Genomic DNA, 15,514 nt, shown 5'->3' on the forward strand with positions numbered 1-15,514 from the left:
CCAAGGTACTGTATTGTATCTGCTACCCACACACCCTCCTCGCACATCCCTCCTCTCTGACACAAAAGAACAAACACACAAGCATAGTTATGCTGATGCCTAAAGACGCGTGATATTCGATATGTAAAGTAAGTACACGATTTCTCAAATTTCTGGAGTGCAGGTTCTATTAACACTGCCTGTGCACGTCAACAGCAGTTAAACACGACGCTTGTCAAAACAATGCCTTTATTTTGTGCGCATGGGAAACAGCCGGCCACGGTAACAAAGTTAACACAAAGCAGATTACAGTGTTATACTCTTCTTGCTTAGTGTGTCAGCCGCTTATACCATCAAAAAATTTATACAGGGTGTACATAGGAATAAACTGTGCACTAGTGAGGTAAGATAAAGCATGAGGAGAAACTACCTTTTCAGCAGCAAGATCTGAAATGTGGCTGGACTCAGCCAAACACTTGCTGGTACAAGTCCACTCTGCCAGCAGAGAACACAGCAAGGACACTTTTAACCACACATAACCCTAAACTTGTCGCAGAGCACTACCTGCAGGTGCCATTCACCGAGCAACCAATCGCTAAACCCATAGTTACCTCAGTAGTGCCTCAGCAGATGTTGCAATGAAATTGTTGACATCAGCTGCTATTTCCAATCAGCAGATCCATCCATGCTAGCAAAGATTTAGTGTCTTCAGTTATACCCCAGCTTTGTGCCTTCGGCAGAAGTGCAAGGCTCTTCAAGGGCAGCGCAAAAGGCACAAAGCATAATGATACAAAGCAATGAGAGCTCATCATGTCCACCAATTCACTCTGAATTTTTCGTCTACAATGCTCACTCTCTGCCACACTTCTAACACCTGTATTCACAAGCTTCATTACTGCTTGGTCGCTGCATACCATGCTACACATCACTGCAATATGACATATCCATAAATTAGATGTCTCAAAAACTAATTTTTCAGTTGGACAAATTCAGTGTTTTTGCAAATGACACCTAAAAAGCTGCAAAAGTATGGAGCTTTCCAACAAAAAAGGCGTGCTTTAAATGAAAACTTGCATGCCATTGCAAACTGGAGAAGCAACCTAAAGACAATTGCTGCTATGGCAAGGTTCTCAGCGAGAGTGACAGGAATGTAGGAATAATCTTAATGCGTCAGATCCTGCAGATCAATGCAAGCAATCGACAGTGTCCACTGCTATACCAACACTACTTGATTATTAACATAACTGAAACAAAACAGTCATCCCATCAAAGAACATTAAATGACAGCTTTTGTATATCTACATGGTTACAGATATGTCTGTCTCTGTATAACTAAAACATGTTGCAATGCCACTAAACTAAACATGAAACACGTTTTTTTGTTCAGGAAAATTTATCACCATAAGCCCTTGATATTGAGAACACCAAAATGATGACCCTACATGAATCCTCCTAAATCATGCAGTAGCATAGCATTAAATTTTGTTTTGTTTAGACCTTACTGGAAAGTTTAGGTTTATGCAATCTGAGAGTATTGATATGACATGACGACAAAGGTAGTACAGGCTTGGCTACTATAGGCTGGAGGCAAAGTCTGTATTTAGAAAATGTGGCTCATGTAAACACACATACATTTGGCAGGAACGCTAACCACGCGAAGTTCTATGCATTTTGCATCTAGAGTAACACTCCCTTGGGCTTCACAGCAACACAAAGACAAAAATGCAGTGATAAGATCTTTGATTCTCTTGTGCAATAACCTAAAAGAAGGCATAAATGAGCGAAATCCAAATAGCTTGGCTCCTAAAAGAGTAACAGCCCTCAAACCTGGCCATGATGCTAGCTCCATAAACATGAAAAGGAATAATCAAACGCTTTAAAAAATTGGCAATTACCTAAGAGCATGCTAGAGCCTTTGCTATCAACCTGCAAAATGGTTCGTTTTGCATTTAAACACTTTCTCTCTTGAGATTTGCATGTGCCAATGGTGCAAAAAGTCCTACTGCACTGCTGGTAAAAGCAAATCAAATTTAACTGAAGCAAAACCAAAACAGAAGCAAACTAAAACAGAAAGTGGAGCAAAACAATGGCATGCATATTTTAACAATGACTGCGCCTCAGCCATGCAAGCAAAGACGGCCATGCACCACAGGCAATACATTGCACGAGGTCCTTGCATTCCTTCTTTCGTGCACTCCTGTCAGTCACTCTTTATTATACATGATACACATATAGTGCCCATCACAAGCCAAAAATATTTTAGTGTCAAGTGGTGTCATAAAACTTGACAAAGACAAATGAAAGCACGAGCGACACTTAGCTATGACACAAACCTCAGTTAGATGTTTCTTTCCAGCATACCTGAAACAGTGGCATGAATGAAACTGACAGGATATGGACACTTTGGAAAACAGGGTCAACTCAAAGCCCCGTTACTACCTAGTACTTTAATGCTTGACAGAACCAGCTTCAACTTAGTCCAAGCAGAAAAACCAATAATAAAGAAAAGCAGAATCAACAGAGAAGACTGCTCCACTTCTTTTCAACAACAGAGGTGCAAAATCAGGAGCTTGGAACACTTGCATCACACAGAATGCAGGCACGTGAAGACTAGATGCAGAACCAGGCAAGTGCCCGCTACTCCCCTAGCGAACACCAGTCAGCCAGTGTCAGGAAAGATAGACACAGGAGGCACACACAATGCGTGAGCTGCTTCCCACCATAGTGGCTCAGCGCTTGCCAGCTTCGAAAAGGGTCGTCTCTTCCTCTTCGTCATCTGCACGATCCAATGGCTGCATTTCCAACTCAGCACTGTGGCTGGCTATGATGCCGTACCTCCGCGTTTTACTCCGCCTGTACCTTGACCTGCAAAAGAAATCCTCAGTAAACATCAGCACAGACCTCCTGAGTAATCAAGGAAGGACCTGACTGGAAGCCAATACTGCGGTGGTCCAGTTTTTCTCATAACTAGTTCAGCTTCTAAAACAAGTTCAAAAAACGTCAACTGCCTGCGAAGGGAGCGACACTGGCGACAACAAATGCATAGCCAGCTACGAAAACTACATGTGAAACATACTGCATTCTAGAGGTTGATGCGCTTGAGGGCAAGACAGAATGCAAGAATACGATGCACTGGGCTTAAAGATACTGTTTACACACTTTGATCATGTACCGTCATGAATCGAAATGCACACATTCATAAGTAGAACTGTCTGTCCACCTGTCTGTACAAACAGTTTAACATCCTGGAGCTGCATCTGGGCTCTGAGACACACCACAGTGGACTACAGAGCATTAATTTGTACCTCCTGGGGTTCTCTAATCTGCACTGTCATTGCACACCACCTGCACATTTTTGCATTCCACCTCCATCAAAATAAAGCTGCCATGGCTGGGATTCAATCCTATGACACTGAACTCAACAGCTGAATGCCAAGACTATGGAGCCACTATAGCAGGTAAGTACAAAAAACCAGCACAAAAATACTACGTAAGTTACAAATACGCACTCTTGCTGCTAATGATTCGTAACAAGACAAGCAACGCAAGTATGACACCAAGCAGCTATCGTGTTTTATCGATGCTTCATGTGATCCTCCATCATTCATGTCATGCCTCTGAAAATTTGCTTTTGTTGATTGGTTTAGCAAAGCCCAATTAATTTAATATGCAGGGAGGTGCTGCATGTTTACTTAAGAGGTAATGAGTACACACTCAATAATTTTGCATACCTCAACATCCTGCTAGAGCCAACACGGCCACAACACAAACACTAGCTTAAATCTAGCTTTCTCCTCTGTAAAGGTTAACAACTATTTAGCCATCACTCCAAAAAAACTAGAATATGCTAGCATGATTTGAGACCCACATCAGTCATTTTTTTTTTTTTTGAACACACTTGAATCAGCACAGAACTGCGAAGCAAGATTTCTTTTTTTACTCTGAGTAAAGAGACCAGTGTTTTTAATCAAATCTCAAGCTAATCTATCTACCCTCATTTTTATCATTTTACCATTCACAGCTATCCTCTTTCCCTCCTGGCCGACTTCACAACAAGCAACACAAAAGTGCGAAGGAATGGTCTTCCCACTGAAGCTGTGCTTCACTCCAATCCAAAACATTTCAAGGTATCCATCAAAAATTCATCTACTGTTGTATTAATTGCATTCTTTATGTAATACTCCCTATCTGGGGTCATCTGAGGTATATTAAGGCGGAAGCCTTTAATGTCTCATCGTTGTAAGCAGCAGTTGTCGACAGAAAATGTCACGCTTTTCAATTGGTGGAAACGGTCGTGACGTCACAGTGCGCGAATTTCAAACCGGGCCAATTGTACTTTGGCTAGTAACCATGCAACCAATTGAAGGGATCGTATAGTCATGCTCCAAGTAAGTGGGACTGAGCTTAGTTAATTGCTTAATTACTCAATTAGCCTAATTAGCTTTACTAGTCAGGCCATATAAATAAATAAAACCGATTAAGAAATTGGTCGAGCTCAGGAATCGAACCCCGGTCTTCGGCGTGAGAGACGAGCATGCTACCCACTCCGCCATGCCTGCCCAATGGTTTGGAATGAACAAAGGCGCGTCTAGTGAATACGGTGTCTTCACTCACTCTCATCCTCCTCCATTCCCTTCCCGCGAGGTTTACGTGTCCACCGACAAATGAGAGACAGATAATTTCCTTTCCTCAAAAACCAATTTACTGACGAGCGAGGCGTAGAACCGAATGGGCGATGGCGTTCTATGGACTCCTTGGCAGCGTTGCAAGACGCTGTCGCGTTCCACTCTTAGGGGCATCAGTGGTCACTGATGCCCCTATGTGATATGTGACGCCACCGGTGATATGTGATATGTGACGCCACTGATATGTGACGCCACCGGTGCCACAGAAACAGCGAAGGTGGTGCGGAAAACGCTTCCGCCTCTACCCACTTTAGACAGTCAAAGTGCCCCCTGAATTTTTTGTAATATACAAAGACTGAACTCACATGACTGCTACAAAACAAAAAGTTCAGTTCGGTTTTAGGAACATGCACTAACAAGTGAGTAGGCTAAGAAAGAACCCTCAATATTATAATTTTATGCATTATTGATTACATGATTAATGTTGTACAGTGGTATGAGGATTAACTGTGAAAATCAATGGTGTGATAGAACATGTCAATGTGAGCTAGAGGAGGAGGGAAAACTTCATTAGTTCCAGAAGAAAAAAAAAAAATGGAACTTGAAGTCGAGGCTAGGTGATTGGAAAACGTTGCTTCGTGATGATGACTCGCTCGAGGGCCTGGCATAGGACAGCCAGGTCCGAGCTAAGCAGTGCTGCCTCCCATCACTCAGAAGTACTGAGTAGCAGCTCTGGTTTAGGGAGATCAGTGGGGAAAGCCCATAGGATGTGGGCTATATCGGCATGTCGATCGCAAAGGGCACAGTCAGGCTATAGCTACCGGGAAACATGGTGTCATAGAGGGCTGGCGTACGGAGAGACAGTGTTTGAGGCTGTCGCCAAAGGACTGCTTCAGATTTTTAAAGAGATTTATCACCCGCTGGAAAGTGGAGTCATTTGAGTCAGTAATGTGGGCTAAGAAATATTTCATAAAGAGCAGCTAAACACTATCGCCAAACTATATTAAGAACAACAGCCAAGTCTTTATGCACTTAGTCACACTTTAATATTAATCAACTTGATTCTAACAATGTTAAACTGATGTCAATCAACTTTAAATGTTAAATTCTCTGCAAGGCAGAATCCCCATAAAGCAGACAATGGAACTGAGTTTGGAGCTCAGGAGTGAGATGCACAAAATAGTGAATGTCAGACTCTGTTTAGAGGATGGTACGAAAGAAAAAGAGCTAAAATACATACTAAAAGACCCACAGAAAGAAAGAAATGCACTGTAAAAGCCATCCCGTATATTAATTTACTGGTGAACCCAACATTTTGTAAGAGTTGTTTATAGGCCAATTCTAACCAACACAAACAGGCAAAGAACATTTGGTGCTGTATGGTGTGGTACGCAAAGTTCTATTTCCCAAAGCTGCTCATGGCTATGAAGTATGTCATAGTGGAGGGTTCCAGATTAATTTCAACCATGTGTAGTTTGTTAATCTGCACTGACATCACATGGCACAAAGATACTTTTGCCCTCTATCTCCAGCAAAATGTGGCTTCCATGGTCGGGATTCGAGCTCACAACCTTGGTCTGGGCAGCCAAACATCACAACGACCGTGGCAGGTAGGCAAGGAATGTCATCCAACTACGAGGTCACAGAATCTCCAATAACACTCATGAATGAATCACTGCTGATGATAATGTGACTCTTTAATGAATGTACATTCCATGCAGATATGGTTAAATAAAAAAAAGAAAGAAAGATGACATTCAAATTGTTCCAGTATGAGGCATTGCAATTATTTTATCTAATCTGTCAGGTTCACTGAAAGCCAATTAAGTGCCAAATTACATTTTGTCTGTTGCAGACTATGTATGTCAGCATTTGCAGAGGATGGATCTTCCATTGTGTTTTGAGTCCTGGAATGCTGCTACTTTCCCTTAGGTTCCTAACAAATACAGAGAACTGTGTCGTAAAGAGAAAATTAAAAAAAAAAATCTTAGCTTAACTGATCCCTTGTGGAGGCCAGAATTTTGCACAGTGGGGGAATTTGGCTGTAAGATTTGTTTTACAATATGTATAGGTTGGGCACTAGTCTGAATTATCCTCATCATATTCGGCGATTCCCTCAAAAGTTAGGAAGTGGTCTTCAATTTGTATCTTGCATTCGTTTGCTTTCGCCATTCTGCCGCCGAAAACAGCCGATGCTGTCAGTACAGGCATTGTGAAAGTTGTTTTTTTTTTTTTTTTGGTACAGCACCAGCATTTACAATGCAGATTTTTGATTAATTCCCACTGATTCAGGCAAGTACCTAACCCAAACGTAGCATAAAGTAAATCGTACCACTAAATGCCACCTCTGAGCAAAATTTGAAAGCGAATAAGCCAGAGGTATAGCTTCTTTGATTTTCTCTAAGCGATGCAACACTCACTATAAGCTTTCGATACATGTCCCAGATAAACCTTAGCATTTTTATCCACGCATTTTTGATGGCACTAATGTTTCATTTCGATGATTGTTAGTTTTTTATGCCGCAAGGGTACCTGTGGCCAAACAGCGCTATGGCACAAGGTATTTTTCTTCTTCTCAAAGCGAAGTCAAGGACCCATTTCCCAAGTGTCTCACCCAAAATAAGCCGAGCACCAGGCCTGGGGAAGCTTGCACCCATTGTATCACTGGTGGGTATGTGGCGGCACTGGGGATCTGATGTTTTATTTTGTGTGCAGGCAGAAAACAACACATGCATATTCCATTAAAGACCTCATAATGGTTACTCATAATTTTCTCCCCTCCCTTTCTGTAAGTGTGCCAGGACAGAATGTGCTTTGCATTCCCTGATGTTTATATTTAACTATACATTAGTTGTGCTAAGTTACAGCTAAGCAGGTTTATTGCGAGCTATTTGGGACCTCATATAGTACACTACACTTTAAGCCCCCATGTACAGTGCTATTATGTGTGCCATTCAAAGAGCTACCAGTGGTTAAACAGAACACCACAGAACTTAGGCCACTGCAGTGGCTCAGTAGTTATGGTGCTCAGCTACTGACCCGGAAGATCCAGGTTCGAACCGGGCCATGGTGGCAGCACTTTGATAGAGGCGAAATGCTAGAGGCCCATGCATTGAGCGATGTCAGTACATATTAAAGGGACACTGAGGAGAGATTGAAGTTGGCTTGTATTGACAGAATACCAGCTCCTGATTATAAAAACGCCATTCATACTGACAACAAAGCTCTCGTAACGTAGAAAAGAGCAAGAACCAAAATACAGGTATCGCAGCCACAGGTCAAACTCGCAAGTACAAGCGTGATGACGTCATAGGAGAAAACAGTGTTGCTAGAACCAATACTTCTAGTAACACTGGGACACGAGAAGCTACGAATCACTGAGGAGCAGCTAATGCATGCGCAAATCTCCTTGACGCCACCAGATGGCGCCACGTACCCGGCAGCTACGCGCGCGCCTGCAGCATCGGGACCAATCAGTGCCTGCTCACCGGCAGTAGGCGGGCTCCTGGTATTCCGCTAACGGTAACAAGGTACACGATATGCCAAAGGTGTCTATTTGCGAGAACTTCGTTGACGACTTTGAGTACGGGATCCATCGTAACGCTGGCAAAACGCCAGTGCAAACGTAAACAAAGCGACGGTAGCGAAGGCCGCAATAGCTGATAGATGCCTTCAACGTGCGGCCGGCGGTAGCTTTCTTTTCGGCTGCAGCTAGGCCGCTCTGCTGGCCGTCAGAAATCACTGAGTCTGCATTACGTCATGTGCCCGTCATGTTTCACGTCACTTAGTCCTGTGTCGTCATAAGAGAATCCCAAGTTTGAATCAGAGCGGCGGGAAAAACTTTTCAACTTCGAATCCAAATTTCTTAGAAATAAATTCATCTTTCGCTGCCGGCCAAGAGGCAACAAAGCCATGAAATGCCGAACTATCGGATTTTGCTATAAAAAAAATATTAATAGAGCTCTCCTCACTGTCCCTTTAAAGAACCTCAGGTGGCCGAAATTATCCGGAGCCTTCGACTTCAGCGTCCCTCACAGCCTGAGTCGTTTTGTGGCATTAAACTCCAACTCCACAGAACCAAATCAAAACCAAACACAACTGAGCAAGGCTACGAAGACTGGTGCAACATAAACAGACTTAAGGAATAGGTTTACCCACTGCTACAAGGCGCCTACTTGACAGGAAGGAACAATATGTCACATTATCAATCCATAAACAAATCATACGGACAGCACAAACTGATGGGGCAAGATGGTTTCACATAAGGCAAAACAGCACTTCACAACAAGGACAAGGGAAGAGCACGGAAAAGTATACAACATCAATAAATCATTTAGCACTAATGATAAGGTGGAAGTCATCAAAATGAGTCCTAATAAGGGGTGCTAAATGAACACGGTACAGGCTCATGAAGTTATGATGACAAGATAATGTGAAGGCTATGTGAAGATGTTGGTGAGAAGACTATAAAAAGTGAAATTGCAGTACTGTGCTGAAGGGTGACATCAATGTATGAATAGAGAAGAAGGCTTCAGGTGAACAGGCAACTACAAACAACAACATGGTCTGGGAGATATCTGTAGTCAATTAGGCAAAACCTGTGAAAAGGAAATATCTGAAAACCAGAATTATATTTTTCTGCATACACAATAAAAGGAAATGCATATGGGAAAAAAAATGCTGAGACACAAATGAAATAGACTTCAACCTGTGCCCTTTCCCTGGCATTTTACAGGATACAGTGGTGCTAGCTAAGGTCAAGCAGTCTATGATTAGTATAGAGTGGAAATGTGAATAAAGCAAAGTTATCATGAAAAATGGATCAATACAATAGCAGCAGCAACAACAACAACAACAACAACAAGAACATGATTTAGCATGCCTAGGCCAAATGCATATTTGGTGCACTGGCACTTTTCAGTTTCACTGGAGGGGACACTTAAGCTCTGGTTTAAAGGGACACTGAGGAGAAATTGAAGTTGACTTGCATCGTCAGAATACCAGCTCCTGATTACAAAAACGCCACTCATACTGACAACAAAGCTCTTGTAACGTAGAAAAGAGCAAGAACCAAAATACAGGTATCGCCGCCACAGGCCAAACTCGCAAGTACAAGCTTCATGACGTCATAGGACAAAACAGTGTTGCTAGAACCAATAGTTCTAGCAACACTAGGACACGAGAAGCCACGAATCACTGAGGCGCAGCAAATGCATGCGCAAATCTCCTTGACGTCGCCAGATGGCGCCACGTACCCGACAGCTAGACAGCTACGCGCGCTCCTGCAGCGCCGGGACCAATCAGCGTCTGCTCACAGCGGTATGGGGGCTCCCGGTATTCCGCTAACGGTAACAAGGTACACGGTATGCTAAATGTGTCTATTTGCGAGAACTTCGTTGACGACTTCGGGAACGGGATCCATTGTAACGCTGGAAAAACGCCGGTGCAAACGTAAACGAAGCGACGGCCGCAATAGCCGATAGATGCCTTCAACGTGCGGCCGGCGGTAACTTTCTTTTCGGCTGCTGCTGGGCCGCACTGCTGGCCGCCAGAAATCACGGAGTCTGCGTTACGTCATGTGCACGTCATGTTTCACGTCACTTAGTCCTGTGTCGTCATAGGAGAATCCCACGTTTGAATCAGAGCGGCGGGAAAAACTTTCTCAACTTCGAATCCAAATTTCTTAGAAATAAATGCATCTTTCGCTGCCGGCCAAGTGGCAACAAAGCCATGAAATGCCGAACTATCGGATTTTGCTACAAAAAAAATATTAATAGAGCTCTCCTCAGTGTCCCTTTAAGGGTATGATGCGATAGCAACAATGGCTTAATGCCCATATATGCAGGATTGGTCATTCTCTACTTTGGCGCATTCGCTGCGGCATACCACTCCTGGCGCAGCGGTGCAGCAGTTAAGTGCTGTGCCACTGCCCTGCAATGGCAGGTGCTACCACCAGTGGGAGTTGAGACTCAGGTTGCTCTTCCAGAGGAACCTCTCGCGACCAATCATTAACTGAACTGCCACCTGCCACAGCGGCAGTTTGCTACCAACCTGGTGTGCAGGTTGCGATGACGTCACATGGACAGATTATCTAGGTGGTCCAACTAGGAAAAGTTACCCACAGCCCGGTGGGCACACAGAAGGACCTCACACACAACGGCTAAGTGGTTGAGTGGAAGCTACAGTTCTAATGCACTAAAAATTCCTCGCAGTTAAAACTTCTTACTTTCTGCCACACATGAAAAAGAAGAGCCTGAAATACAGGTAACAAATGCCATGGCAAAAACAAGCATGTGATGCGCAACTGAGGTAGGACAGCTGGTAACTTGGCAGGACACTGGTCATCTCCCATGAAACCACCTCATTACAGGCACACTGAGGACAAACAGAAGCTTGTTCGTATCAATAGGGCACCGTGTTCTAAAAACAAAGAGACCACTCTCACTGAAAATGGAGCTTTTATAAGCTAGAAAAGACGAAGAAACTAGATACAGGTATCTGCTTCACCAGCCATTTTCGCAAGTAAAATGCGTGCTTTGACACCTATGCTTGGGAGCAGATCCCAGAGGCTATGCTACGCCCCCATACACTTCAAAGCGGTGGCAACCTGTCCTTCTCGGTAAGGACATTGCGTGTTTGAATCTACTGGAGGGAATACTTTTAAATCGAATTTTCTCGGCGATAGATGCATCTTAGGTTGCTGGACAAACTTTAACGTACCCGGAAAGAGCCAGAGAATCAAGATTTACTGAAAAAAAATTTGAATTGAGTTGTCCTCCATGTTCCTTTAAGAAGCACCAGTTCATGAAAGCCCCACGTACCAAATTAAGGCAGAACCTTAAGGACTGTTAAAATCAATCGAACCACTAAGAGTAAGTGACAGTGGGAAGAACATGCAACGAGAATTGAAAAACTGCAAAGAAAAGCACAAGGGGTAAGCTGGGAACAGGCTGAAACTAAATGGACATAGTTAAACACAACCATAGTAATGCCATCAGCGATCTGAATGAGAGAGGCACAGTAGAAGAGGAGTTTTACTCTGCATTGTACAATAGGTTTGGTTTAGTTTATGGGGTTTAACGTCCCAAAGCGACTAAGGCTATGAGAGACGCCGTAGTGGAGGGCTCCGGAGATTTCGACCACCTGGGGTTCTTTAACGTGCACTGACATCGCACAGTACACGGGCCTCTAGAATTTCTCCCCCAAAGAAATTCAACCGCCGCGGCCGGGATCGAACCCGCGTCTTTCGGGTCAGCAGCCGAGCACTATAACCGCTGAGCCACTGCGGTGGCCTTAAGGTCCCATGCTTCTGGATTCCCATTAACATTGTGTAAAAAAAAGACAACGGACTGAGAGATCACATGACACGAGAGCTGTGTAGAGCTGTGCAGTGTAGCCTCTCTGCTCGTTGTCCTTTTTCGTTTGTGCAATGTTAACAGGAATGAGTACGAAGTTATCAAGTTTCGTGTTCTGCTTGATCACTGAGCTTTATCGGCAAAGGCAACATTGTGGACTCTCAGGCATGTGGTAGCACAGGGCTCCAGGTTAATGCAAAGTGCCGTGAGCCCTTGAACATACCCTGAAATGGCAACATGTGGGTCAGCCAGGACAGCAGCTTGGGCATGTTGGTTATTCATTTGTGACGGAACAGCGCAAAACAACAGGACAAGAGACAAGGGCTGACTTACAAATGATCTTTGGTAAGTCAGCGCTTGTCTCTTGTCCCGGCGTTTTGCACTGTTCCGTCACAAATGAACGTGTGGGTGTTATTGAATTTAAACTTCTTTGAAATGCAGCCAAGTTCCACAGTCTCAGTGGCAGGCAAGGTGCATTTTTGTGTGCATCTGCCCCTAGACAAGCATCGAAGGCAAGCAGGCAGGCATGGCGATGATACAGCAAGGGCAACGTTAAGCTTCATTTAGCTAAGAAACTGGCTGGTTTTAGAGAAGGGCACTTGAAAAGAATCATCTTTGTCATCAGTTAGGTACAAAAAAATCTGCACCATACGTGTTCCGGTATTGTGCATCTTTATCGTGAACACTTTTTAAAAATTTTCTTGCCTCAACCACTGACTCGTTTGCGGTGAAACTTCGCATAAAGCTCGGTTATTGCGGTAACTTTTGTGCCATAGGAAGCTTTAGAATGGTACTTACCTGGTTCAGCCACATATGATGCAAACCCGCAATTGTAATCATATGGTCAAGAGAGAGGAACCGAAAGTCGCCAACGCTGGGTTTACGCCATCTGTTGTCTGTAGATGAAAGTGGCAGGACATGAAAGACGCCTAGGCAAGCATTGCAAGGTTCGTGGGTCCTCTAATGGCTTTTTCGCTGCCCTTCAGTGGCAACGCGGCGCTGGTGGCTTTTAGCTGCTCGATCTCGGTGCAGACGATTACAGGTTTGCATCATGCACGGCTGAACCAGGTAAGCACCGTTGTAAAACTTAATACAAAACAAAAGTCACCGCAACACCCAAGCTCTATGCACAGTTTCACTATAAATGAGCCAGCGGTTGAGGCAGGAAAATTTTATGTCTTCATGATACAAATGCACAATACTGTATGCTCTGCAAAGCTGCCGCAGCAGAACCTGACACGAATGAGAAGAGGAAATACACCCAAGAGCACCCATGTGTCCTTTTTTTGTCAGCGCCAGTCTTCACAAAGCATGTCTCATTAACTTGCCCTAACTGTTATGCATCCCTGTACACATGGCCTTCATGGCATAAGAAAACGCATTTGATTCTCTGGAAACTTGACTGATAATGCAGGTGCAGCATAAAAGGCAAAGGAGAATTGCAGGCTTGAAAATCAGTATGAAGAAAACTACAGTAATAATCAAGAGCGCAGGGAAAACGCAAAAGCTTATAAGTACTGAAGAAGCAGATGCGACTGGGCCAAGTAGTCATGACAGGCTGAGGATATAAAAGATAAATCAGCAAAGGACTCCACACCTTCGAAATGAAATTGACCTGTGTTAGTAGTTAGCATCGCCCGATTGAAATCTTCTCACTTAAAAGTTCATGTTTACATTTTTTTGTTCGCGTTTCATCTGTTGCTGATGGTACATGTGTCCTTGATATTCTCTAAGCCTGATTACCTGTTGTATCTCCTGTGATATGACCACGTAAATATAGGCGCCATCTGCCTCCATGCTAGTCAACCTTGGCTCCCTTCATTCAACCTGCCTCGGGTCACTACCGTTTCACCTGCAGTAAATGTAGGTGTGCTGAGTGTGACAATGGCGATGATGACTCAGTTACGAACAGTATGTACTGACATTCATAAGGAAGCAAGTATGTCACACCACATCCGGCCAACAATAACCAATAGTTGCTAAATTAGAAGCTAATGAAACGGGCTTGAAATGGTGCTAAGGCCAGCGAAGTGAGTTCTTGAGAGGAAAATAATATGTGCAGTTTATGGGACTACAAACCCTATATGCAGATGATAGCGGCAGCACGCAACTCCTTGAATTAAGGGTTCAAAACAAGCTGGCAAAGTGAATGTGCTAAACCGTGTACAAAGCTTAGGTAAGCGGTCACCAGCCATATCACAACTCGCACTCACATGCAAGGGCCACTGCAAAGCTCACAGCACATAGACAAAGTATAAGCTTCTGAATATAGGGTGTGAAGTGGGCATCGAAGTTTGAGGTTTACCACGCAGATCAATGAGGTTGCCTCTCGGAGACCTGATAAATAAAGGGCGCAACGTTAGTTTGCCACCAGCCTGTGCCAACAGAAAGCAACTTCAGCATGTATCGATCTCGTTATCCGTGTGCTTTCTTATGCAACAGCAAAGTGTGTTGTCCGAAAAATGTTCCACAAGATAGACAGCTTTCAATAAGATCAAGCAAAGCGGTGAAATACGAGGTGCGTTGAGCGAGTCACCCTTGCGATAGGCCAACATCACGGACAAAGTCGATGTGAAGGACACAGTTATAAACAACATATGTGGCCCCTCCACGACGCCGAAAACACTGAAAAGCGTACAGAGGTTCCCAACAGATCAACAACGAAGACTACGACGCGTAGGGAGACCAACACACCGATTTTCCGATTAACGACATAACGTTCGCTAACACAGTAACCAGTATACAAGAATACGACTTTCTGAGCTCACTTTCACGACTGGATGCACTCAAAGCTTTATCTGGTGTCTAGCTCTTGAACGCGTGATAGCTGGGCGCTCTTTGAGCTTCACAGAGGTGACGTGTTTCCTGTGACACCAGTGGTAAACATCGGACTCTGCACGTCACGTACCTCACTATTCGAACGACGAAATAAACGAGGATGATCATCATGACGCCCACGATCACGTAGAATGCTCGCAGAACGACGCCGTTAGCCTGTTCCATGCCCGCAATGTTGAAGAAGGTGGTGGTCGTACTGTTCCTTCGGGTGGCATTCCCAGCTGAGGTGACAACTTGTTCGTGCACTGTCAGCGGAGAAGGTGTCGTCGGCGACTCCACAGCTTTCTCCACAGCTTTCTCCGCAGCTGAGACGCTCAGCCAGCAGGCAGCCGCGAGAAGTGTCGTGAACATGGTCCCTGGCTTCTCAGTCTGCTACACCAATGAAGTGTCACGCAGCAAACTTGCGAACTGTCCGAACAAACGAAATGCAAATGCAGGAAACAGCGTCCATGCTGTCACGAGCCGTTCCGCAGATTTCGCTTGCACCGCTACGGCTGCTATTTCGACGGCAACCGGCAACGTTGCCCAGCTCAACCGTCATCATCAATAATAAGCAAATATTCGTTTTGTAAATAAAATATTATAATAATTGTTAACTAATATGTAGAGAAAATGCAAATTATACAGTACTTAAATAGAAACAATTGTTCTATTATTGTAAAATATGCGTGTAACTAAATTATAATAGAGAGCATAAAACAGCATAAAAACAAAATA

General features: G+C 44.0%; 1 protein-coding gene across 1 annotated transcript; it reads right to left on the reverse strand.

Moving 5' to 3' along the window:
* Positions 1 to 211: 211 nt before the first annotated feature.
* On the reverse strand, positions 212 to 15,299 carry LOC149364760 (uncharacterized). Its single transcript, XM_089574694.1, has 2 exons — positions 14,868 to 15,299; positions 212 to 2,844 (listed from the first exon to the last, which is right to left on the reverse strand). Exons 1-2 carry the CDS (start codon positions 15,146 to 15,148, stop codon positions 2,709 to 2,711), a joined length of 417 nt encoding a protein of 138 aa, XP_089430820.1. The 5' UTR covers positions 15,149 to 15,299; the 3' UTR covers positions 212 to 2,708.
* Between the last annotated feature and the right edge of the window lie 215 nt (positions 15,300 to 15,514).

This window comes from Amblyomma mixtum, chromosome 2, assembly GCF_055824585.1.
Source record: "Amblyomma mixtum isolate Tamu chromosome 2, ASM5582458v1, whole genome shotgun sequence".
NCBI classification, from domain to species: domain Eukaryota; kingdom Metazoa; phylum Arthropoda; class Arachnida; order Ixodida; family Ixodidae; genus Amblyomma; species Amblyomma mixtum.

Coding starts and splice junctions, on each gene's coding strand:
- LOC149364760 (XM_089574694.1), bottom strand. CDS start 15,148: ATGTTCACGACACTTCTCGCGGCTGCCTGCTGGCTGAGCGTCTCAGCT. Junction 2,845..14,867: donor TTCGTCGTTCGAATAGTGAG/GTACGTGACGTG, acceptor TTTCTTTTGCAG/GTCAAGGTACAGGCGGAGTA.